Consider the following 22550-nt stretch of genomic DNA (forward strand, 5'->3'; position numbering starts at 1 on the left):
TGAGTAGGGCTGGGAAAGGTCCGGGGTCTGCCCAGGAACCCTTGGCCCCTGTCTTCAGTAAGATTTAGTCGGACCTGGCCAGCTGCCTGGGGCCTCTGTGCCTTCCAAGTCCATGGCGGGATACCTTCTCTCTTCAAAACCTAAGGCCATTGACTCTCACGTCCTTGAGCCTTGGAAGTCCTCCATCCTGTCAGAGGATGCTCGAGGCAGCTGTTGGATGTGAAGGTCAAACCCCTGCATTTAAGTTCCAGCGCTTCCACTCACTAGCTCTGTGACCTTGGCCAAGTCCCCTGACCTGCCTAACTCTTAGTTTCTTCATCTGTAAAACGAGTGGTCAGTACCTGCTTCTTAAGGTGGGTGTGAGGAGCAGATGAGCATGTGAACAGAAAGACTTTGTCATTTGGTAGATGTCAATCAGGCGGTGGCGTGATTATCTTGCCAGTCTTATGAACGGGCCTCCCCCATTCTAGTGCTGGGCGGGAAGGCAGGACAGAAAGTAAGTGGGGCATGGGAGTTGCTTGTTCACAGCCTCTATGTGTGAAGTTCTAGAACAAAGGCCAAGCCAGTGGTCTGGTGGTGCTGAGCAGGGTCCCATGGTGCTGGCAGCTGCTGGGCAGGCGTGGCCAGGCCCCCTAAGCCCCTTCTGCTTCTTCATCCTGGCCCTCGCCTCTCCTTGCAGGTGGTCTACAAGAATAATGACTTCAAGCTGGAGCTATCCCGCCTGGCAAAGGAAGGAGACCCCAAGATGAAGCTGCAGGGGGACCTGTCATTTCGCTGCGAAGATGTGGCTGCCCTGGACCCTGTGACCTTTGAGAGTCCCGAGGCCTTTGTGGCGCTGCCCCGCTGGAGCGCCAAGCGCACTGGCTCTATCTCCCTGGACTTCCGCACCACTGAGCCCAATGGGCTGCTGCTCTTCAGTCAGGGCCGGCGGGCCGGGGCTGGGGCCGGCAGCCACAGCTCTGCCCAGCGGGCCGACTACTTTGCCATGGAGCTGTTGGATGGCTACCTCTACCTTCTGCTGGACATGGGCTCCGGAGGCATCAAGCTGCGGGCGTCCAGCCGCAAGGTCAATGACGGCGAGTGGTGCCACGTGGACTTCCAGAGGGATGGGCGCAAAGGTCAGGAGCCTCTGGTCCCTTTGCTCACCCTGGCCACTTCTCTCCCCCCACCCCGATGTCCTCTCCGGGTCTCTTCTGGCCTACAGTTTCCTGGTCTCCATTCCATTCTCCCCCTCACTCCTCCACTGGCCCTCCCGGCCCCTCCATGGTCACGTCTGTTGTGGTGCTGGGGTGGAATGAGCATAGCGTTTGGGGACCTGGGTTCACACCTCAGCTTTTTTCACCTACTGTAACTTTAGGCCCATCATTCAACCCCTTGAAACCTCGGTTTCCTTATGCATGAATGGAATCATTACATCGGGGTCATCATGAGGTGGGAACATTAGCACAGTGTCTCCCACAGAGCAGATATCTCATTCTCTAAAAGAATCTTCCCACCTGTGTCTCCCTTCCATCTAGATACACCCAACTTTCTTTTATTAATTCACTTTAGAAATACTCCCAGAGACTGGCTGCTGTGGCTCAGTGGATTGAGCGTTGGCCTGCGAACCAAGTGTCGCTGGTTCGATTCCCAGTCAGGGCACGTGACTAGGTTGCACGTCAGGTCCCCAGTTGGGGGCGCGAGTGAGAGGCAACCGCACAGAGATGTTTCTCTCCCTCTCTTTCTCCTTTCCCCTCTCTCTAAAAAGAAACAAACAAACAAATAAATTATTTATTTTTTTTAAAAAGGAGAAGAAATACTCCCGGAGTGCTGGCCCTGCTAGGTGCTGTCCAAGGTGCTGGAGCGGGAGCGCAGTGAACTGAACAGTCTTTGCTGTCACAGAGCTCCTATTCTGGGGGGGTGGTGGCGGTGGTGGGGGCACAGAAACTGGCAGTGGCCACCCAGTGAGGGCTCCAGCACAATAAGGCAGCAGAGCAGAGAGTGCTGAGGTCACGCGGCTGCTATTTCTTGAACCTTTTGTTGCTTTTAGCCACCTTCTCCCCTACTTGTCCCTTTCAGTCCCCCTTTCCCAGCCTCTTCTTGTTTTCTGCCTAATTCATCTTGTTGAACACGAGAGAATTATCTGAGAAAGAGAGAACTGATATAATGAGAACAGACATATTATCCAATTTAAGCACTTATTAACGTCAGCTGAATTTCTGTGCTCCCCCAGCTGTCACCGCACTGGGCCTTCGAGTCTAGGTGGTGACCGTTCGTACACACACAGGGAGGAGGGGGGCTGCCACGGCTCCCGGAAGTGTCAGCTTTTCATGGGCTAGCTGTTTCTTCCTCTCCCTTCCTCAGAGCAAAGCTGCCTTCCCTGGGCTTTACGGTAAATGGGTTCATCCCTGGTTTGGTCTTATGATGCCACCTGTGGTCTTCACTTGCTGCCTCCTGGTGTTTCCGCACAGATGACCAGTAACTCCTTAGGCTTGAAAGCTGCCTATGCCTTGCACAGAGTTCCTGGGCCTTCTGCTCCTCTTTGACTTCAGGAAGTGTCTCCTTAGTTTCACACAGAACTCCAGAGCCCACCCACTAGGTCTGGCTGGTCGTTGGGCTTCTGTCTTGATCAACTCTGGCCATGTCCAGTGGCCCACGTCCATCTGTGCACACAAACACAGACTTGGGCAGTCATTCCAACAAAGCTCCCTGACCTTTTCCATGGTTTCAAAAAGTTGTGGTGGTAAACACCAAGAAAGAAACCCCAAGTATTAAAAAAAAAAAAAAAGTTGTGGTAAATTAAACACCACATGAAACTTACCATTTTAAGTACACAGTTTAGTGGCATCAAGTACATTCACATTATTGTTGCCACCATCATCACCATCCATCTCCAGAACGTTTTTATTTCCCCAAACTGAACTTCTGTCCCCTTTAAACAGAAACTCTGCCCCCCCCGCCGCCCCCCAGCCCCTGACAACTACCATCCTGCTTCCTGTCTCTATGAATGCTAGTCTAGGGACCTCCTATAAATAGAATTATACAGTATTTGTCCTTTCGGGTCTGGCTTATGTCACTTAGCAGAATATTTTCAAGGTTCATCCATGTTGTAGCCTGTGCCAGCATTCCTATCCTTTTTATGGCTGAATGATAGTCCATTTCATGCTATAGATCACATTTTGTTTATCCCTTCATCCATCGATGAACATTTGGGGTATTCCTTTTCAATGTTTAGGGTGACCTTGGAGCAAGGCTTATACTCAATTTAATTTCCTTTTGCTGGGTAAAAGCGTTGAAGCTCCTGCTTGATCCAAAATCTTCTTCTAAGGTAACCAGCTTCTCCTTCCAAAGAACTGTTGCAGTTTCGAAGCTCCATGCCTGCCCCCCCTTCTCCTGGCTGCCGTCCTGTCTCCCAGGCCCCAGGAGCTGACCTGCCTGTTCATCTTGTCCACCAGCCACTGAGGGGCTCTGGGCCGGGGGCAGAGCGAGTAGGCTCCAGATGGAGAGCGCTGCCCGGGGGGGGCGGGTACTTGGGCTCTGCTCCTCACCCACTGTGGTCCTTCGGGCAGGTTCCCCAGCTCCTCTAAGGCTTGTCTGCCATTTCAAAGTGGGATCATGAAGGACCAATTTCATAGTTACCACGAGACAGAAGTGATATATGTTAAGTGCTGAATGTCTGGTATAAATGCTCAGTGTTAGTGGGGGAAAACCCTTAGATTCAACCCTTTCAGCCTCCTTAGGGTTCTGTGCTTCTGGTTGCTGGTTTAAGAGGCTGGAGGGGAGAATGAACTGTGAATGATCCAGTCCTTTTGGACTGTGTCCACCCCCTGTGCATCCTCCAAGGACTTGCTCAGGTGGGGAAGGAGGAGCCTGGACCTCACGCGGCAGCTGGGCTGGGGCTGGTTCATGTAAGCTCCTGAATTTGGGAGGACCTTTGTCAGACAGCATCTGAGCAGGCGAGTGAGGCTGAGTGTCCCACCCAGGGCTGCCGCAGGCTGTGGGCAGAGAGGCCCGGCTGCGAGGTCAGCTGGCTTTCCCCACTGAACTCGGTTTGTTTTGATCCCTAGGCTCCATCTCGGTGAACAGCCGCAGCACACCGTTCTTGGCCACTGGGGAGAGTGAGATCCTGGACCTGGAGAGCGAGCTGTACCTGGGCGGTCTCCCTGAGGGGGGGCGAGTGGAAATGCCCCTGCCCCCGGAGGTGTGGACGGCGGCGCTTCGGGCTGGCTATGTGGGCTGTGTGCGGGACCTCTTCATAGACGGGCGTAGCCGAGACCTTCGGGGCCTGGCTGAGGCACAGGGGGCTGTGGGTGTTGCCCCCTTCTGCTCCCGGGAGACGCTGAAGCAGTGTGCATCGGCCCCCTGCCGCAACGGGGGTATCTGTCGAGAGGGCTGGAACCGCTTCGTCTGTGACTGCGTCGGGACCGGCTTTCTGGGGCGGGTCTGTGAGAGAGGTGAGGCTACTCTTCATCCCAGGTGTCCTGCTGCCGATCTCCACGGCTCCTCCTCTTCAGGGTGCCCCTCCTAGACCAGCCCTGGGCCTGTCCTCCTTGTAATGATTCTCTCTGTCTTCTCTCTCCCTCCACTGGCCTTTGCCTGTCCCCCCGCTCCCCTCTTCCCGCACTCCTGGGGCAGAGGCCACGGTCCTGAGCTACGATGGCTCCATGTACATGAAGATCATGCTGCCGAACGCCATGCACACGGAGGCGGAGGACGTGTCTCTGCGCTTCATGTCCCAGCGGGCCTACGGGCTCATGATGGCCACCACCTCCAGGGAGTCAGCCGACACCCTGCGCCTCGAGCTGGATGGGGGCCAGATGAAGCTCACTGTCAACCTCGGTAACCACCCCACCCCGTGCTCCTGGCCCCTTCCCTGACCTTGCCTCTGACTCGCACCCCCTCTGTCTGGAGAAGCTGGTGGTGGCCCTCGTGAGAATTCGGAGGTGGGGAGGGTCAGAGCCCCTGAGAGCTCCATCCCACTGAGGATGCCCAGTGCAGGGTGAAGCTCCGCGCTCAGCAGCACTGTGTGGGGCTGCCCCGGGTGTGGCCACGCCATCCGCCCGAGTGCACGTGAGGTATGACAGCTGCCCTCCCACAGTTCTCACGTGGGTCTTGGTGGCGTGCGTTCTACGTGCGCGCACACATATACCGACAGCTCGTTCTTGGCTGTCGCCTCGTCCACTTACTTGCTCATTCACGGTTCATTCATCGGGGGCGCACACCGGTGACGGGCCGCGCTCAGTGCAGCAGCGGACGCAGTGCTAAGGAGGCCCGGCCCGCGCCCAGCTGCCCTCATGTGCTCTGCATTTAAGGAGCGGTGTCTGTGTGTGTAGCCGCACGTTTGACCCTGGAGGCATCAGGACGTCATCTTCCTCTTGTCTGCTTTCACCTTGGAGTCCCATAGCTGCCCTGTGATGACACCAGATCACCAGATAGGTGTTGCTATCCCTGTTTTAGAGACTGTGAAATTCATATACTGCCTTATCCAATGTCACAAAGATAGTGGGGGTGATGGATGTAGACTCAGACTCAGGTCATTTGCCCAAAGCACATGCCTTCCTGACTGCCTCTAACCGAGCTGGGGTGGAAGGGCATCGGCAGCCCTTGCCTTCAGAGGGCTCGTGTCTCTGCCTCGGCCCAGAGCAGGCCGTGGCTCCACCTCACCTGACAGTCCTCTGGGTGTCCTGTGGGCAGGACCATGAGGCCTGTTGGGCGAAGAGGAAACAGCAGGCTCACTCATTCAGCTGATATTTATGGGACACCTTATAAGTGCCACGATTATTCCAAACCTGGGACTACAGTGGTGGGTAAGACAAGGTCCCCGCCACCATGGAACTTTTGGCCAGGGAAACAATGGAAGCTACAAGGTCCTAAGCTGTGCAGGCTGGGGTCACATCTGTCCAGTCCAGACAAGCCTCTCTAAGCCAATAGATGTGTAGCACCCAAGGGCCTGCCATGTAGGAAGATTCAGGCCACTGGGGTCACTTGTGTCCTGGGCCTTGCGGAGAAGTAGGCAAGTTAGAATCCTCTACTGGAGACAAAACAGAGCTTTGAGCTTTTAAATATTTATCTGAAGACTCATGCTAATGCTGGTCTCCAGGGCATTTGTGGGATAGACAGTGGCCTTTTGAAGGCCCACTAACTTGTTAGTAAATTAATACTCTTTGTTTTTTTTCCCCTTTTGGCCTTTGTGCTCGCAGGACAGGGTTTGCAGAGTGAGGTGGGAGCTGGGGGTGGGGAGGTGTGCAGGCAGCCAGGGCCTCAGAGTGGTTTTAGGGGTCCTCGAAGCTCTGCTTCTAACCCTGATCCCGGCCCAGAGTGGGTGGCAGGGGGCGGTGCTGTGGGGGAAAGCAGGATGGGAAATACCTTTTGGCCAATGCTCTACAGGTCTGTACCACACCCGCAGGCACCCCTGAAATGCTCACAGGAGGATGGCACCAGTCCAGGGTGTCCTGAGGGGCCCTGTGCTTCTCAGACTGCCTAGGTCAGTGTACCCAGCATGAGACGCCCCCTCGCCCTGGGGTGTGTGTGTTCTCTGTGCGGCTGTACACATGGCTCTGTGTGCATGGTGGGGACACAGCAGGGGAACTCTGGGCCCTTCTCTTTGCCAGAAAGGCAGATGCTTCTTCCTCACTTGGCCTATCTTAGGTTCCCCACGAAGAAGCTGAGGTTTCTTTAGATCAGACAGGAGGTGATTCCTGGCCAGAGAAGTGTGCTCTGGTGGGCCCTTGGGACCTTTCACTCTTACGATCTAGTCTGTCCTTCCCATGGGCCTGTTTTTCTGTCTGTGCCACCTAAGTACTTAGAAGTTAGAGAACAAGGTGGTTCTCAGGCTGATAATCAGCAGGACAGTCCTCCTCACCTGCCTCTCACCCTTGGCTGTGCCTGGTCCCATCCACAGAAATGCCATCTCTAATATGACTCATGACAAGCTGTGACCAAATGCTTGGTGCGGACGCACATGTCCACAAATATGAAGTGATGTATGTGCAGGGAGGCGTGTGGTCGCTGTGTGGTCACACAGACACAACAGGCTGTCCACACCCCACCACCCAGCCTTGGGCCATAATGGGAATAGCACTAGGCCCGGGGCCAGAAGATCTGGGTTCTAGCCTTGGTCTCCTTGACTGCTGGGTAAGTCATTTCCTCTCTGAGCCTGTTTTCTTCTCTGTAAAATGGGGACAAGAATCCTTGCTCTGCCTGCTCTCTGATGGTTTTGAGACTCAGATGGAATAATGGGAGTAAACACATTATTCAGATGCAAGACACACACATAGAGACTCACCAGCCTTCTAAAAGGAAAATCGTACTGGGATGGGGATATAAGCTTAGAGCCAGGCTGGGGGCTTGCTTGCTTCCTTCCACATTCCATGATCCACCTCAGGATCCCCATTCTGATCCCCATTCTGTTCGCTGCACAGGGCCTGCGGGGCCTCAGAGACAGGCACCCCCGTCCTCAGCTGGACTTGCTCCTGCGGAGTGAAGAGGAGGCCGATGGGGCTTGGCCTCTGGCCTCGTGGTCTCATCCTAGGGGAGGGGGAGCCTGCCTTATGCAGGCAGCTGTGCAGCTCACCAGGTGCTCAGTGGAACGATGCAGACTTGGTGTTGGGCCCTGAAGAGGGAGCTGTCTGCCAGTGACCACTTGGTGGCACAGCTAGGAGGAGGCGCGGAGTGCCTGTCTCAGGAGATGGGGTGTGTGCTAGGCCAGAGAGGGCCAAAGGGGCCCTGAGGCTACTGCTGCCTCCTTCCAGGCAGGGGATGCCAGAGAAACCTGCTGGAGAAGCCAGGTTGTGCCCTCTGCCCTGTCCCCCGGGCTCCAGCATGTCTGCAGCCCCTGAGCAAGTTCCCAGACCCCTGCTGTCTGCAGCCCCTGAGCAGAACAGTTACTCTGTCCCTAGAGGACTGTAGAGTCCTCTGGGTTCCTCATCCTGGTCCAGTGTGACCTGTGTTCCTGGGTTCCTCCTGCCTTGGGTGTGGCCCCTGGGGCCAGTACCCAGCTGGGCCTCCTGTCCCTCCTCACCGTCCCCGGAGTTGCCCTCTGCCAGGTGTGCCCATGTGGCAGTAAGACAAGAAGGGCACATCGTAATGGAAGAATCTTTGAGCCGGAGGGGTCCTTAGAAGTCACCTCCTTCAGCTCATCCCCGTGTGTGAATTGCCTGTGCCTTCCTACACTGATGGGAGGCTGTGCACCTGTGGTCACATGCCTTCCATGCTAGCAGTTGTCTCTGAGGTGGCCATCCTAATCATTGGGTCATTCTTCCTAGGTGGCAGCACCCCCCACTTCTGAAACTCCCACTTGTGGACCTAGTTTTGCCCTCTTGAGCTGTACAGAGCAAGTCCAACTCTTGTTCACGTTGAACTCTAGACTAAATACACATTACATCCCAAAGCCCTTTAATCCCTGGGGCCGTGGAAGGGCACCTCGTTCCCACCTGGGGCCCGTCAGAACTCCCTCTGTTGGCCGGGCTCCTGGGCGACAGCTGTAACGCAGGCTGCACCAGGAGAGCGCACTGCCACTCTGCAATGTCACTTCTGAGATGGGACTCCTGTCAGTGGGCTCCTGAGGCTCCTTGCATAGAAGCCTCCCCCCACCCCGACACCCCCTCCAGTCTGTGGGGGATGGGGGTAGCAGGGAGTCAGATGGGGCACGGGGAAGCCGGTTCTTTCCCTGAGTTCCTTTCCATGCACACGACTTCTTCCCCATCTGTCCCATCACACATTCGTATCCTCACCCTGGTCTCTACGTCCAACCAGAGCCTTGGTGGGTTAGTGCAGACCAGTCACTTCTGTCCACTCCCTGAACTTGAGACACAGGTTACTTACTAGTCAGGAGCTTGCCAGCTAACACTCCCTGAGCTGAGCTGTGGACAGGGAGGGCACCGGAGGGCTGTTTCTCCTTCTCCCACTCGCAGCTCCTGGCTTTCCTCCACGGTGGCGCTGGCCCTCTCCTGGGGTGCCCATTTTCAGCAGGTGTTTGCTCTCCTCACACCCCACTGGAGTGGGGGCTTTGGAGGGTGTGGTCATTGCAGAGGGTGGGCCTGGAACTGACACCTCTTCTCTGGACAGATGGACCCCCATTCCTGGTGCTCCCCTGCTGGGAAGGGGAAAGAATTGAACTCCCTAGGCCTTTTCCCCAATGGAGTTGGCCTGCCCTATCAGCCCCCTTTTTTCTTTTTTGGACCCTTCATCGGTGAAGACTCTGCTGGCCCTGAGAGAGCCCCCGTGACCTGACTCCAGGCCTGGCACCCTCCCCCCAACATTCCCCCCCCCCCGACCCCTTACCTCCCAGTCCAGCTTCTTTCCTCTACTTCCCTTTCTTCCTCTTTTCTCTGTATGCCTTCTCTATCTCCTTCCCCTTTCTGGGACTCCTGACTTCCCCCTGTGTCTGCCCCTTGACCTTCTGTCCCCTCTGCCCTCCCTTGGTGCCAGGCTGTGGCTCAGGGTCCCGGCCGCTCCCCCCCACTCTTCTGCTGCGGTTGACGACGCGTGTGGAGCTCAGCTGTACTGCCCGAGGGGCCCATGCCACCCAGAGCCACAGGGGAATCCCCTGCAGGAACCTTCAGGGTCCAGGGCTGCCAGGTTCCCCTACGCCCCTTTGCTTCCTAGCCCCTGGGGTTCTGGGCAGAGCCTGTTCTGGCAGGAGCCACAGGATGCTGTTAACTGAGGGCTGGTAACTGTCCCCTCTGAAAGGCAAGAAACAGCCCAGTGAATACGTTTCCTGCTCCCAGCTCAGGATCCTTCTGTTCAAGCCCCTCAGCTCACAGGGAGGGAAGCTGAGGCTCAGAGATCTGCCTGTCACGTACTGAGGTTAGGACCCAGCTTTTCTGCCTCCTGACGCAGGACTTTGCAGCTCCTGGTGTCGGGTCTGAAGGAGTGAGACATTCAGGACCCTAAGTCCCAACTTTGCGGGGCTCTGGTGCTCCGTTCCATCTGCAAGGCTGGCCAGCTGGCATTTTGTGGGCGACGTGTCCCACTAGGGGGCGGCCAGAGGCCCAGGCTGCAGCTCTGTAGACAGTGTGCTTTCTGGCCCACACGGGACACTCAGAGCTTGGAGCTGGAGGACAGCAACGCGGGGGCAGGGGCTGGGGACTTGGCTTATGGTGCCTGCTTGTCCTTGACTTGTTGTGGCCTCAGAGTCATGCTTTGGGGTCTCAGTGTCCCCCATTTGTGAGGCTGTGGCTCCTCCTAGGAAAACAGATTAGTACTGGTTTCTCTTCAGGGCTGAGAGACCATTGATCCCCGAGTGCAGCCTGGCGTCCTCTGGGTTAGGAATGGCAGAAGGAAGGTTCCTGCAGGGGTGGGGCCAGCCCCCTGGGACTTTGGGAGGTATATGGCCACCGGAAGGGGGCCCTGGGGCGGACCCCTTCATTTAGCTCAGAGCCCAGAGCCCAGAGGGCATGGGGAGTGACGTATCACAACCTGGGCTCTGAGCAGGGAGCCGTCCCAGAGCAGGGGTTGCAGGGACTCTGGCCTGCTCCACGCATCTCCCTCCCAGAGGTGAGGAGGTGTGGGGCTGGTCAGGCCCTTAGCCCCCTATGATCCCCTGTACACTGAGGTTCCCAAGGTGCCCATCTCCCTCCGACAGGAGAAGCCTGGGCCCTCCTAAGAAGGGAGAAGCAAGCCCTCTTCCTGCCCCCCAGACCTGGGGAGGGTTAGAGCCCTTTGGGGGGCAGGAGGTACAGGGATCCAACTGTGGAAGGGGAGAGAGGGCACCTGGGCACGCGTGGTCCCCGGAAAGTGGCCCCGGGGGGAATCCCCGCCCGCAGACACCCCTCCCTGTGAAGGATGTAAAAAAAAAAAAAAAAAAAAATACATGTTCTGCCTTTTTGTCTCCCCTCCCCCTCTGCCCGCCCCATGGCCCCCCCAGACTGCCTGCGCGTCGGCTGCGCACCCAGTAAGTGGCTTCCCTCTTCTTCAGCAGAGCTCCAAGGGGCTTGGGATGCTGGACACTGGGGTATGGGAGGGCTGGTGGGGGGAGGAGAAGCCTTCATCACTGGCTTGTGTGTGAGGGGTTTGGGCAGGGGGTGTGGGGAGGGGAGCCGGAATGGGGAGGATGGGGGTAGCGTGGTTGTGGAAGACAGAATGGGCCAAATGAAGCCAAACCAAGGAGCTCTGGTGGGGGGCTGGGTCAGCACGCTCAGCGGGTCTGGGAAAATGAAGGCCAGGTAACCTTGGGACAGGTGGGACAAAGTTTTGGTGGCACCTGCGGCAGGATGGCCCACCACCCTTTATGGGCAGGGAGGAGCTGGAGCGAGGGGCTAGGATATTCTGCTGCATCTCCAGAGGTGGCCACAAGGGGGAGGGCGAGGCACGCAGGAAAGACCATGAGGCTTGAGATGAGTGGCGGCCAGCAAGGATCAGGGCCTCAAAATAGCCCTCCCAGCTCCTGTGTCCCATAGGGACAGAGTTTCTGTAAATGGAGGTGTTTTCAGAGGTGACAGCGAGGCTCTCAGCAGGGGTGAGATGGAGAGTCAATGTGGACATTTCTGAGCATCCCAGTGTCCTGGGCTCAATGCTGTCTCAGAGCGGTTCTGCGTGGTGTGCCCTGAGGCTGTGCAGGAGAGCACAGGACCATGGCAGGCGTAGGCAGAGGGACTCTGTGTTGAGCATGTCTCTGTGTGTTTGGCACCTGTGTGCGTATGTGTGGTGAATCCCGTTCCCTGCTGGCATGAGCACTGGGGGGCCCAGGGGGTGACCTGGGAGTGCTGCAAAGTTTCAGCACTGTTCTAAAGACAAATATTTTTGTTTTAGAGTTGGAAACAGATAATCCTGGTCCTGGTCAATGGTCATAATTCCTAGAAGACATTCCCCTCTCTGGCCATGATGAATGAGCTGTGTGTGGTTGTATGTCAGTGTGTGGAGTCAACCAGTGTGTACAGAATGGTCACACTGGGTCCCTGTGTAGGTGCAGGGGCTGTGTGTCTGTGTGGAGGTTCCACTGCCAGCAATGCAGTTGTGGGTGCGTGGTGCAGCTCTGCATGTCTGAAAGTCTTAGACCTATGCGTGCATGCTGGGAACTTAGCTGCTGGCCACACACATTGACACGGAAGGTCCTCAGGAGACTGGGGGAGAGGGTGCTGGTTGTAGGATGTGAGTGTTCGTGGGTGGGGCCTCACAAGGATGATTCACATCAGTTATCTTTAAACAGCACCCTCAGGTGCTGTACAGGGTGGCAGGACTGCGGTGTCTGGGTGTGTATAAAGCGCTTCATGTGTTTGTGTCCCTGCGTGCAGAGGTGTGTGGCACAGCCAAATATGTGCCATAGGCTGTGTGTGAACCTGCGTGCACATGTCTGTGGGTGGCGAGGCTCCGTGTCTGGGCTGGTGTGTACGGGAGTGTACAGGTGCCATGCTCACTCCCCCCTTGGTGCTGCAGGTAAAGGCCCCGAGACCCTCTTTGCGGGGCATAAGCTCAATGACAATGAGTGGCACACGGTGAGGGTGGTGCGGCGTGGCAAGAGCCTGCAGCTGTCTGTGGACAACGTGACCGTGGAGGGTAGGTGGTCTGGGCCCAAGGAGGTGGACTCATCTGTGATGACCTGTGCTTGGCCCTGTTCTGGTGGGTGGTCACTGCCTCGGGCAGCATCCTCTCATGCCGCTGCTGACATTTCTCCCTCAAGTTTGGTTTATTGTGGGGGCGGGGGGGGGCTGGGCCCCGGGGACCTTTACAGCTCCCTGCAGGCAGCAAGTCTCTGGAAGCCTGTCCACCCAGGACTAACGAGTCCCACCGCTTCTGGGTCAGGAGCTGTGCTTGCTGTCAACACCTACCTGAGGGTCGTTTGCTGATGTCTGCCATGTGGTGCTGGGGTGGAGGGGAGGCTCCTGGGGAACCCAAGACCCAACCTCAAGAATGATCTGACATCCTGTGCCCCAAAGCCACCTCCCTCGTCTCTGTCTCCTGTCCCAAACAGGACAGATGGCAGGAGCCCATACGCGGCTGGAGTTCTACAACATCGAGACGGGCATCATGACAGAGCGGCGTTTCATCTCTGTGGTGCCCTCCAACTTCATCGGGCACCTGAGCGGGCTGGTGTTCAATGGTCAGCCCTACATGGACCAGTGCAAGGATGGGGACATCACCTATTGCGAGCTCAATGCTCGCTTTGGCCTGCGTGCCATTGTGGCTGATCCTGTCACCTTCAAGAGTCGGAGCAGCTACCTGGCACTTGCCACGCTTCAAGCCTATGCCTCCATGCACCTCTTCTTCCAGTTCAAGACCACAGCTCCCGACGGGCTTCTCCTGTTCAACTCCGGCAACGGCAATGACTTCATTGTCATCGAGCTGGTCAAGGGGTGAGGTGCTGGCCAAAGAAGTGGTCCCCTCTCCCTGCTGGCCAAGATATGGTCCCTCAGCCATTGGCTGGGATGTCTAATCGCCCCCAACTGCAGGTCAAGATGGCAAAGCAGCACCCCCTTCTTCCGCCCTGGTGACTCCCAGTTACTTCCTTCCCAGGGGTTTTCCAGTTATATCTGTTCTTCATTCACTGTCCAGACCTGGACCCTCCGGCCCTCCCTACAGGCAGAGGACAGGGCCATGTTCCTGTGGCCTTTCTTGCCTGAGAGGACCCCACTTTAGAGCATCTCTGTCCCTGATCTCAGGAGGCCCTGATGTCCCCACAAACCTCTCCCCCTACCAGTCCTCTGTGGCCCTTCCTCTGCACATTCTCCCCATGATCAGAGCCCTCATGCCATTGGTTTGGGTCTCCATTGTGAGGTCTCCCCCTCTGCTCCTTCCTCCTGTGGCACTTAGGACCCCTGCCAGCTGTAGTTCCTTCTTCCCAGCATTGCTCCCACCTTGACCCAGTGTCTCCTCTCTACTGTGGGGCAGGTACATCCACTACGTGTTTGACCTGGGGAATGGCCCGTCCTTGATGAAGGGGAACTCAGACAAACCAGTCAATGACAACCAGTGGCACAACGTGGTGGTGTCCAGGGACCCAGGCAATGTGCACACGCTCAAGATTGACTCCCGCACTGTCACGCAGCACTCCAATGGTGCCCGAAACCTCGATCTCAAAGGTGGGGGCCCGGGGTCTCTGGAGGAGGCCTGGCCCTAGACCAGATACCCCCTTGGCCCCACAAACTCAGCCCACTCTGGGTGCTTCCATCAGCGTGACTCTCCCTCCTCCCCTGCCCACAGTTTCTACTTTTTCCTGTTCTCCACTATGTCCAGCCTGATATTTTCCTGTCAGAGGTCTGTGTGCCTCTCCTGCAGGGCTGTCCTCAGCACCAAAAGCCTGGTCACAGGATGTGTCTTATGGGGAGCTTGGTGGCCTTACTCTAAAGCTAAGCGTAGGTAGCCCAGGCCTTCCAAAGACCTCTCGGTCCTCCAAGGTTGAGAAGCCTGCCCTGGATGAGGAGCTGGGGAGAGAATAGGGAGCTTAGCATCCTGGAAGTTGCTGCTAAGAGAGAGGGATAGGAGGGAGAGCTGATGAGGGGAGGAGGAAGTAGCAGTAACTGGGTCCCTGCCTGCTGCCTTGGTCATATACCTTGGGCCTTGGCTGGGCTAGCTCTGGGGACTTTTTTGGACCCAGGGTTTGCTGGTGGGCTCAGTATTATTGCACCAGGGACCCACATTCCCCAGGGCCTCTTCAGTAGCCATTGAAGCAGCTATCGCCTGCCCCAGAGGGGGTGGTTCAGAGAGCAGAGAAGAGGAGGAGTCTGCAAACTGGCGTGCTGGGACAGGAGTGAGGACAATACCCATGGCTATTGCAGAGCCCAATGGGGCAATGTGGGCGACTTCTTTCACAAGCCCAAAGCAGCCCTCAGTTCCATAGGGACCTAGGGTGTCAGTGTGACTCAGACTGTCCGAGCTTGAGGAGGATCCTCAGAGACCATTGAATTCATCCCGCTCTTAGAGAGGTGGGAACAGTAGCTTCCTGAAGCTAGATGGCTTCCCTAAAGTCACCAAGTGAGCAAACAGCGGAGCTGGAGCTGGAAGCTTGGTCAGATCCTGGGCCAGATGATGTGGCGGGACGCTGCCAATTCTCTCTGCACCCAGAAGGGGGTGCTGTGCCCCAGATAACCCATGGGGCTGCAGATCTGGGGAGCTCTGGGCCTGTCTTGTGTTGCATTGAGTCTATGGCCAGGGCATCAGAGTTGACCTGCTGAAGCTCTGCAGTGGGCTGGCCAAAACGTCCAGGGAGTTGGGTTTGAGATGGCCAGGCAGTGTGGGGATCAGGTTGGTCCCGAGGAGAACTTCCCCGTCACCCGGAGTTTCCAGGCCAAGCCTTAGTTGGGGGAATGAAGCTGGGCTTAAACCCCCCCCTCCCACGGGAGAACTCAAGTCGGGAGAGGCTGGGGGAGACCTGAAGGAGTTCTGGGAATGGGAGACTGGAAGAGGGGAACCAGGGGTGGAGGGGATTGGGGCTGCACGTCTATGAAAGGCTCTGATTACAGGCCGGAACTGGAATCAGATGTGTGGGAGAGAACATGGAGCAATTTTCTCCAGCTGCTCCCTCCCATCTCCCCCCAGCCCCCGCCCCCTGCATCTGGGCTTCTCTGGGAGAGGAGCAGATGGCAAAGTGGAGAAGGACGAAGGAAGGGGGCGGGGAGGTGTATGCAAGGCGCTGGGTCTCCATAAAAGAAGCTGGAGTCTGGGATGGGACATTGCACGTGCAGGAAGATCTGATGGCCAGATGCGAAGTCCTGAGGGAGGAACAGGGACCGGGATGCCTAAGTTTTGACCCCGCTCCCTTTGCAGGGGAGTTGTACATTGGTGGTCTGAGCAAGAATATGTTCAGCAACCTGCCCAAGCTGGTGGCCTCCCGGGATGGCTTTCAGGGCTGCCTGGCCTCAGTGGACCTCAACGGGCGCCTCCCAGACCTCATCGCTGACGCCCTGCACCGCATCGGGCAGGTGGAGAGGGGCTGTGACGGTGAGTGTAGGGCGGAGGAGTTAGGTGTGACCCTGCAGGCTGCAGGAGGGCCAGCTGCAGAGACACACCAAGGCAACAGAGTGGCCTTCCTTCTCAGGCTTTGCACGAGCCTGCCCTTTAGCTCTGGAGCAGGGGTACAGGGGGAGAAGTGTTACTTGCCCTCCCTGTTACCTCCCACCTTGGCCCCCTACCACAGTTGAAGGCCAAACCTGGCAGTCCTTGAGCCCTCCCACTCCCACCCCGCCCCGTTCATCAGTACTTGGCCCTTTCAGCCTAGCAGAACTGAGAGCAGGACCTCTCAGCCGGGCCCTGAAGTTTCCGCACCTCCTGCGCAGGGAGGGGGCTTGGCTGAGCATGGTGTGTTCCTTCCTCTTGCTTCTTCCAGGCCCCAGCACCACCTGCACCGAAGAGTCTTGTGCCAACCAGGGCGTCTGCTTGCAGCAGTGGGATGGCTTCACCTGTGACTGCACCATGACTTCTTATGGAGGCCCTGTCTGCAATGACCGTGAGTGCCCGGGAGGGGTGGGGGTGCTAGGTGAAGGTCCTGGCCCAGTCATAGCCTTGGGGACTGCTGGGGAGGAGGGAGGGTCTCTGAGAGTCTTGACGCTTGCTTCCTTCTCATCCCTTCTTGTCACAAGAACCCAAGGGGAGCCGCTGGCTACTATCCCCTCTCAGTCTTTTCTCTCAGGCCTGTGCAGGAATGCTGCTGCCTGAATTTCTGGGGCGACCTGTTGATAAATGGACTCCCTTCTTCGTTCTGAGCTGGTGGGGCACTGCTCCCTTCACCCATAACCAAAGGCGTCAGTCTCTGTTGCTCTATCCATGAGATTTTGGCCATGGTCTTACATGTTGGGTGTATATGTAGCTCACATATACACACTATTGCACAGGGCGGGGGGCTGGTGTCAACCTGTACCCCCTTTCCTCTGGTGCCCTCAGAATTATGCAGTGGAGCCTGTTATCTCCTGCCCAGAGAGGACCATGCCCTGCAGGGCAGACTCGGGAGATTCCCAGGAGGCCAGGCTGCTGGATAGCTGGCGTCTTGGGCATCAGCCATGCTCTTCTCTCTTCTCCCCTCAAGAATCCCAACTGCAGGTTGTCCCTTGGAGCCATAAGGACACCCCTTAGTGTCCTTGACTGCTTCTTCTACTCCCTGGTTGGGTATCTGCCTGCCAACTTGCATATTATTTGACCCTCTGCCCCAGGGCAGCTTCAGCAGCAGTTTCTAGTCCCTAGTGGCTGGTGGCCAGCAGCTGGGGAGAGCCTGGCAGAGGGAGGACCGCTGGGGCAGTAAGGGGCAGAGGCAGCCTCCTCCTTAAGGGGGTTTGGTGTTTTCCTCTGATGATTGCATGGGGAGAAGTGGCTGGGGAAAGTGCTGCTCCCTCAGGCACCACTTCAAAGGTCATTCCTAGGGGAGCCCTGCTGAGAGACCAGGGGTGTGACTACTGAGCTGCCTGGGACAAGACACACACACGCGCATGCGTGCACACACACACACACACACACACACACCCTGGAGGGCTGAGTGGATTTCTGGAGGAAGTCAATAGTAGGTCTGGGCTAAGAATTGGGGTTCATGCCTGGCCTCTGTCACACCTCGGTGCCTTAGTCATTTGGGTGGAGTCCTGAGTTTCTTATTGAATGATTGGTTCTGGAATGGGCTTTTGGGTGGGTCATGGTTCTCCTCCCTAGAAAAAAATATCCAGCCCATCTCCCTTGACATGTCCCTTGTGCTCTCAGGCAGAGCCCTCCTGTACCCCCAGGATTTTCCTCTTCTGACCTGCCGTTCTGTGTACTTTCCAAAACCTGCAGACATTGGGCAGCTCAGGGGCACTCCAGCGCTGGCTGCCGGGAATAAAGATGGGGCTGGGCTGGGCCCCTTCCTCTCTGGCTTATTCAGCTGTGTGCAGATCTGAAGATGGTGGTAACTTTGCTGCTAATAGTAACAGTCCCCACTGATTGTTTAGTGTTTTGGAGCTTGCAAAGCCCTTATAATTTGTTCCTCAGAGAAGGGAGTGGGATAGAGACCAACCATCCTGTTGAACTGATGAGAAAACTGAGACCTCAGTGAAGCAGTTCCTTGCCCTAAGTCAGGGTGTGAGTGGTGGAGCCCAGCTAGAACCTAGGCACTCAGCTCATTTAGTCCCGGGGTGCTGGTGGGGCTGATGGTGGGCCTTGTTTGCTGAGGGTGCAGGGAATCAGGATCAAGAAGTACTGCTGCCCTTTGTCACTACGATACTCCCACATGGTGGAACCTTCTGGAAGGGGGCACAGAAATGGATGGGGATTTAGAGAGTCACACCATCTTTCAGCAGAGGTAGCAAGAGGTTGGGACTTCTCCCAGTTCCAGGCAGGTAGGAGGCGGAGAGTTGGGGCTGGGTAAGTGTCACCATGCAGGAACCCTGGTCTGCAGTCTGGCGGCAGAGCTGTGGACATAAAGAAAAGGTGGGTACAACCTGGGAGCTTCTGAACGCCAGCCCTGGGGTACCTCTGAGATCTCCGCCTTGAAGGACAGGGCAGGAATCTGAGAGCTGGGGACTCTGCCAGAGCTTTTCAAGCCACAGCCCCCTCTTCTCTTGGGGTTGCGCCTCCTCCTGACTCTCCCTGGTGGCACTGTTTCATGTTCATGCTGTCTCTCTGGGGCTGGTCTTCCTGGGGCCCCACTGAAGCACAAGGTCAAGCAGGAAACTGGCCCAGGCCTGTACAGTTGTCCTGCCCCTGAGTGTGAAGGTCCTGGGGGCGCCACTGGGCACCAAAGGGCCCTTCATCTGAAGGGAAGGATGTGCGTGGGAACGGCCAGGGTCAGGGTGTGGAGCTGTCTGGGGGTGGGGGTGAGACTGAGATGAAAGAGGGCCAACCTACAGAACAAAAGTTCCCCACTTATGGCCTCAGTTTTTCCATCTGTGACCTGGAGACTAAACTGGGGGGCAGGGCGTGGCGGTGAGGAGATCTCTGTCCATTTTAGGCTCAGGAGTCTGTTCTGGGAAGGTAGGAGAGAGCTCACAGGGAGAGAACCCATCTCTTCCATGAGAACGAGGGAAGTAGAGAGAATGAGTAAGAGAATATGCAATGAGGGAGGAAGGAAGCCAAAAGGAGAGACACTTCCTGACATGCAGCTGAAGCCCCAGGGCCAAGGGGCTCCCTTGGGACTGCTTGCTGCTCCGTCTCTCAGAGCCTGTCTCAGGCCTCCCCAGGCCATCAGTTCTTCACCATCTCTGCCCCTCTGTTTCTCGTCTCTCCATTTGCTCTGCTCGTCTCTGCAGCCTCTATTGATCTCCTGCACACCTCTGTCTCTCCCTTCTTTTTTACCCTCTGCCTCTCCCTGCACTCCTCAGCGTCACCCCCTCCAACTCCCTCCACTTCCCACTCACTGATATTGATTGGCCTCTAGGCGGTTTCCCTTCCTCTCCTCTTGCTACCGGCTCCTCCCTCCTTCCCTCTGGGACCATAAATTTTCTGCCTGCTTAGAGCTGTGTCAGTCTATATTTCAGAGCCAGGGGCACGAGTATGGGGTGGAGAGGGCAGGAGGACAAGTCTTTGGGGCCCTGACCCTGTTGTCCAGTCTGCATGCAGGCTTTCCTCCCTCCTGGGGCCACACACCACTTTGGACCCTCCTCCTGGGTGCCTCTGGGGACCCTTTCTTCACTTCTGAAGGGCCAGGGTCAAAAGGGGCCCTGGCATCTAGCAAGGGTGGGGAGGTGGCAGAGCCACAAAGGAGCTGTCTCGGGTCCTGACATGGGCGCAGCATGCATGGGGCTACTGGTAATAGTTCTTGCTCCAAAATGGAGTTCAGAATCAGTCGGCAGGAGCCACCCCGTCTCCCCCATTCTCCTTCTCCTTTCTCACGTTATCCCACTTCCTTTTGCCCCTTCTTCACCACTTCTCACTCTACTACCCTATTTCATGGATTCGTAGGTCCTGTCTTCACCTCCCTCCTTCTCTTCCTACTTTTCCATCCTCCCACTACCCAGGCCTAGCAGAGCATCCTCTGGGCAGAGCCCAGGTTGATGTGGGTGTGGAGGTGACATCCAGATGGAGGGAAGGGAGCCCCCCTGCATTTACCTCTTGGTCTGTGACAAGTGCTTCCCAGAGATCCCCAAAGGTCTGGGGGCAGATCCCAGTGAAGGGGCACCTAGGAGGAGAAGTGACTTTCTCAGCTGGGCATAAACGGCCCAGGAAGGGTTTTGTCCCAAGTGGGACACTCAGTGGACAGATGTCCTGGAAACTCCTCATGGAGGGAGAGGGTGAGGCTGGGGGAGGAGCAGGGAGAGTGGAGAGGAAGGATTGGAGGAGTCCAGGAGGGGTGAGTAGGAGGTTGGGGGACTGAGGAGACATGTGTGTGATGTGTCTTATTCTTGAGTATCTTCGAGGCTCTGGGTGCATTGTGTGTCTGCATATGGATGATCCTATTTTTGAAGGGTGAGCTGGGAGCAGGGTCTGTGTGTACCTGGCCATTCAATGACTGTGACCGAACATTATGTGTGCCTATGTATGCCTCTCTGAGCATGTGTACATGCTCGGCTGAGTGAGTTCATGTGCCAGCCTCTATGAGCACATGTATGCGTGTATGTGTCTGAGCCTATGTGTGCATGTGTGCACACTGATGCCTGTATGGACACGTGGGTGTCTCCATCTCCAAGCCCGTCCACATCCTAGCGTGCACGTGTGTTCCGAGGGGTGCATGCAGAGGTGTCAGGTGGCCACATCTCTGTGAGCTGGACCAGCGAGCACTATTGGGGTTCGTCCAGGTGCGGGGGGGAGGGGAGGAGGAGCAAGAGAGCCGCCTCTTGCTAGCCTCAGACCTGTTCAATTATTCAGCAGGGCCCCTTCTTCAGAGGGGCGGGAGGGGGCGCGCGCCCGGGCGCGGGGGAGGGGCGGGGCGCGCGCTGAGAAGAGGCGAGCGCCGAGCGGGCTGGCCAGGTGACGCGCGCCCCAGCTGCCCAGCGCCGCCCGCAGACCAGGAGCCGCTCCGGTCCCTCCGCCCCGTCCCCTCCTTCTCCCGCGCGCCTACTCCCCTCCCCTCTCCACTTCCTCCTTTCCTCCCTCCTTGTCCCCCTCCTCCCTCTCCCCTCCAGCCTCTCTGCCTCTGCAGCAACACTCCGCTGCCTCCATCTCTCCGCCGGAATCTCGCGGGCTCGCGCCTTCCCTCTGCTCAGCCCTGCTCCCCTCCTCTCCTCTCCCCTCCCTTCTTTCCATTCCCCCCTCACCCGGATTTGCTTCCCTTCCCCCTTCTCCCGCCCCCCTCCCCCCGGCCGCTCCCTCCTTTCCCCAGGCCTTCGCTGGGCCGCAGCGGCGGCAGCCGCGCGGCCGGCCCTAGTCTCCGTCGGTCCCCGCTTCTCTCCTCCAGTCCCCTCCCCGGCTCGGTTTTTCCGCAGGATTTCCCCCGCCGTGCCCTCCCTGCTTGGCCCCCGCGCCTTCCCTGCCTCTCTACCCGGAACTATGCCCCCTCCCTCGGGCGCTCCCCCGGGTTTCTGACGACCCTCTGCGCCGCCCCGGCCCCGCCGGGATGCGGGGAGACCCGTAGCTTCTCGTGATGGACCCAGGCGTTCTGGACCTTGGCGTCGCCGCTCTGCAGACCCCGGGTTCCCCGGCGGGATCCGGTTGATTTCGTTGGCTCCGGACCGAGGCTTGGGCTCTGGTTTTCCTTCTCTTCACCCCTAACCCCCCTCCCGGGGCTCGGAGCCGGAGGGGGGCTTCGCGGGGCTCCGCAGCCCCGCGTCCCCGCCCCCGGCCATGGGGCTGTGAGGCGGCCGCCCCCGGGCCGAAATGCCCCCCGGGGGGAGCGGGCCGGGGGGGTGCTCGCGCCGCCCCCCCGCCCTGGCCGGGCCCCTGCCACCGCCGCCGCCGCCTCTGCTGCCGCCGCTGCTGCTGCTGCTGCTGCTGCTGGGGGCGGCCGAGGGGGCCCGGGTCTCCTCCAGCCTCAGCACCACCCACCACGTCCACCACTTCCACAGCAAGCACGGCACCGTGCCCATCGCCATCAACCGCATGCCCTTCCTCACCCGCGGCGGGCACGGTAAGTGGCGGGCCGCGCCGATGCCCATCGGCGGCTGGCCCCTGGCCCCCGCGGGCCGCACCCCGGGCTGGCCGCTGGAGGCCCGGCCCCTCCGCTTTGCGGCCCGCGCCCCCTCACCTCCGTCTCCAGCTCCCATCTTCTCAGCCCCACCCTCGCCTCTCCATCACAGCCCCCATCTCTTTATCACCTCATCTCTGTCTTCCCCACTTTCGTTCTTTGCCTCACCTTCACCTCCTTGTTCGGATCTCCGGTTCGTTATCGCCTTTCTGTTCCCGTCCCCCATCCCCTCCCCGCCTCTGTCCTTTCATCCTCCCCGGCCGGCTCTGCCTTCCCCAGGCTCACTTCCTCATCACTTCCTCCATCTCTGCCGCTTCTCCCTCCGCCTGGTTTACCTCCGCCGCTCCCTCCCCCTCCCCTTCCCACTGCTGGTCTAGCATCTGTGTACCCCAGTACCTTCTTATCTTTGTCCCCCGGAACCACCCTACCCCTCTGTCCCATCTGTCATCTCTGCCTCTGACATGTCCCATCTCTTCCTCTTCCACTTCTCACCTGTCTCTTTCCCCCTGTCCTCCGAGCGCCCTTCCCTTCTTTTCCCCGATATGGGCCTTCCACCCCCACCTCCCAGTCAGCTCACGCCCTTGTCCCGTCACACTCCCAGCCTCACCTCCTTCCTCTTGGG

At 57.9% G+C, this 22550-nt stretch overlaps 1 protein-coding gene and 1 long non-coding RNA gene across 8 annotated transcripts in view; one reads left to right on the forward strand and one right to left on the reverse strand.

Annotated features, from left to right (window-relative positions):
- NRXN2 (neurexin 2) overlaps positions 1–22550 on the forward strand; it is a 94989-nt gene that overhangs the window by 38660 nt on the left and 33779 nt on the right. For 3 of the 7 annotated variants that reach the window (XM_090259170.1, XM_090259178.1, XM_090259187.1), the window contains exons 8-16: positions 680–1118; positions 4047–4433; positions 4615–4818; positions 10847–10873; positions 12355–12474; positions 12890–13271; positions 13807–13997; positions 15682–15855; positions 16241–16360. In XM_090259170.1, the coding sequence (XP_090115296.1) occupies positions 680–1118; positions 4047–4433; positions 4615–4818; positions 10847–10873; positions 12355–12474; positions 12890–13271; positions 13807–13997; positions 15682–15855; positions 16241–16360 (2044 nt within the window). Of the gene's footprint in view, positions 1–679; positions 1119–4046; positions 4434–4614; positions 4819–10846; positions 10874–12354; positions 12475–12889; positions 13272–13806; positions 13998–15681; positions 15856–16240; positions 16361–20858; positions 21872–22550 lie in introns of those variants that run through there. The other 4 variants (XM_090259148.1, XM_090259154.1, XM_090259158.1 and 1 more) reach the window with 2 other exon arrangements.
- On the reverse strand, positions 18060–22217 carry LOC150017556 (uncharacterized). Its single transcript, XR_016507605.1, has 2 exons — positions 22097–22217; positions 18060–18281 (listed from the first exon to the last, which is right to left on the reverse strand). It is a non-coding gene; the product is annotated as an uncharacterized LOC150017556 (long non-coding RNA).

Source organism: Furipterus horrens, unplaced genomic scaffold (genome assembly GCF_987537825.1).
Source record: "Furipterus horrens unplaced genomic scaffold, mFurHor1.1.pri manual_scaffold_2, whole genome shotgun sequence".
NCBI classification, from domain to species: Eukaryota; Metazoa; Chordata; class Mammalia; order Chiroptera; family Furipteridae; genus Furipterus; species Furipterus horrens.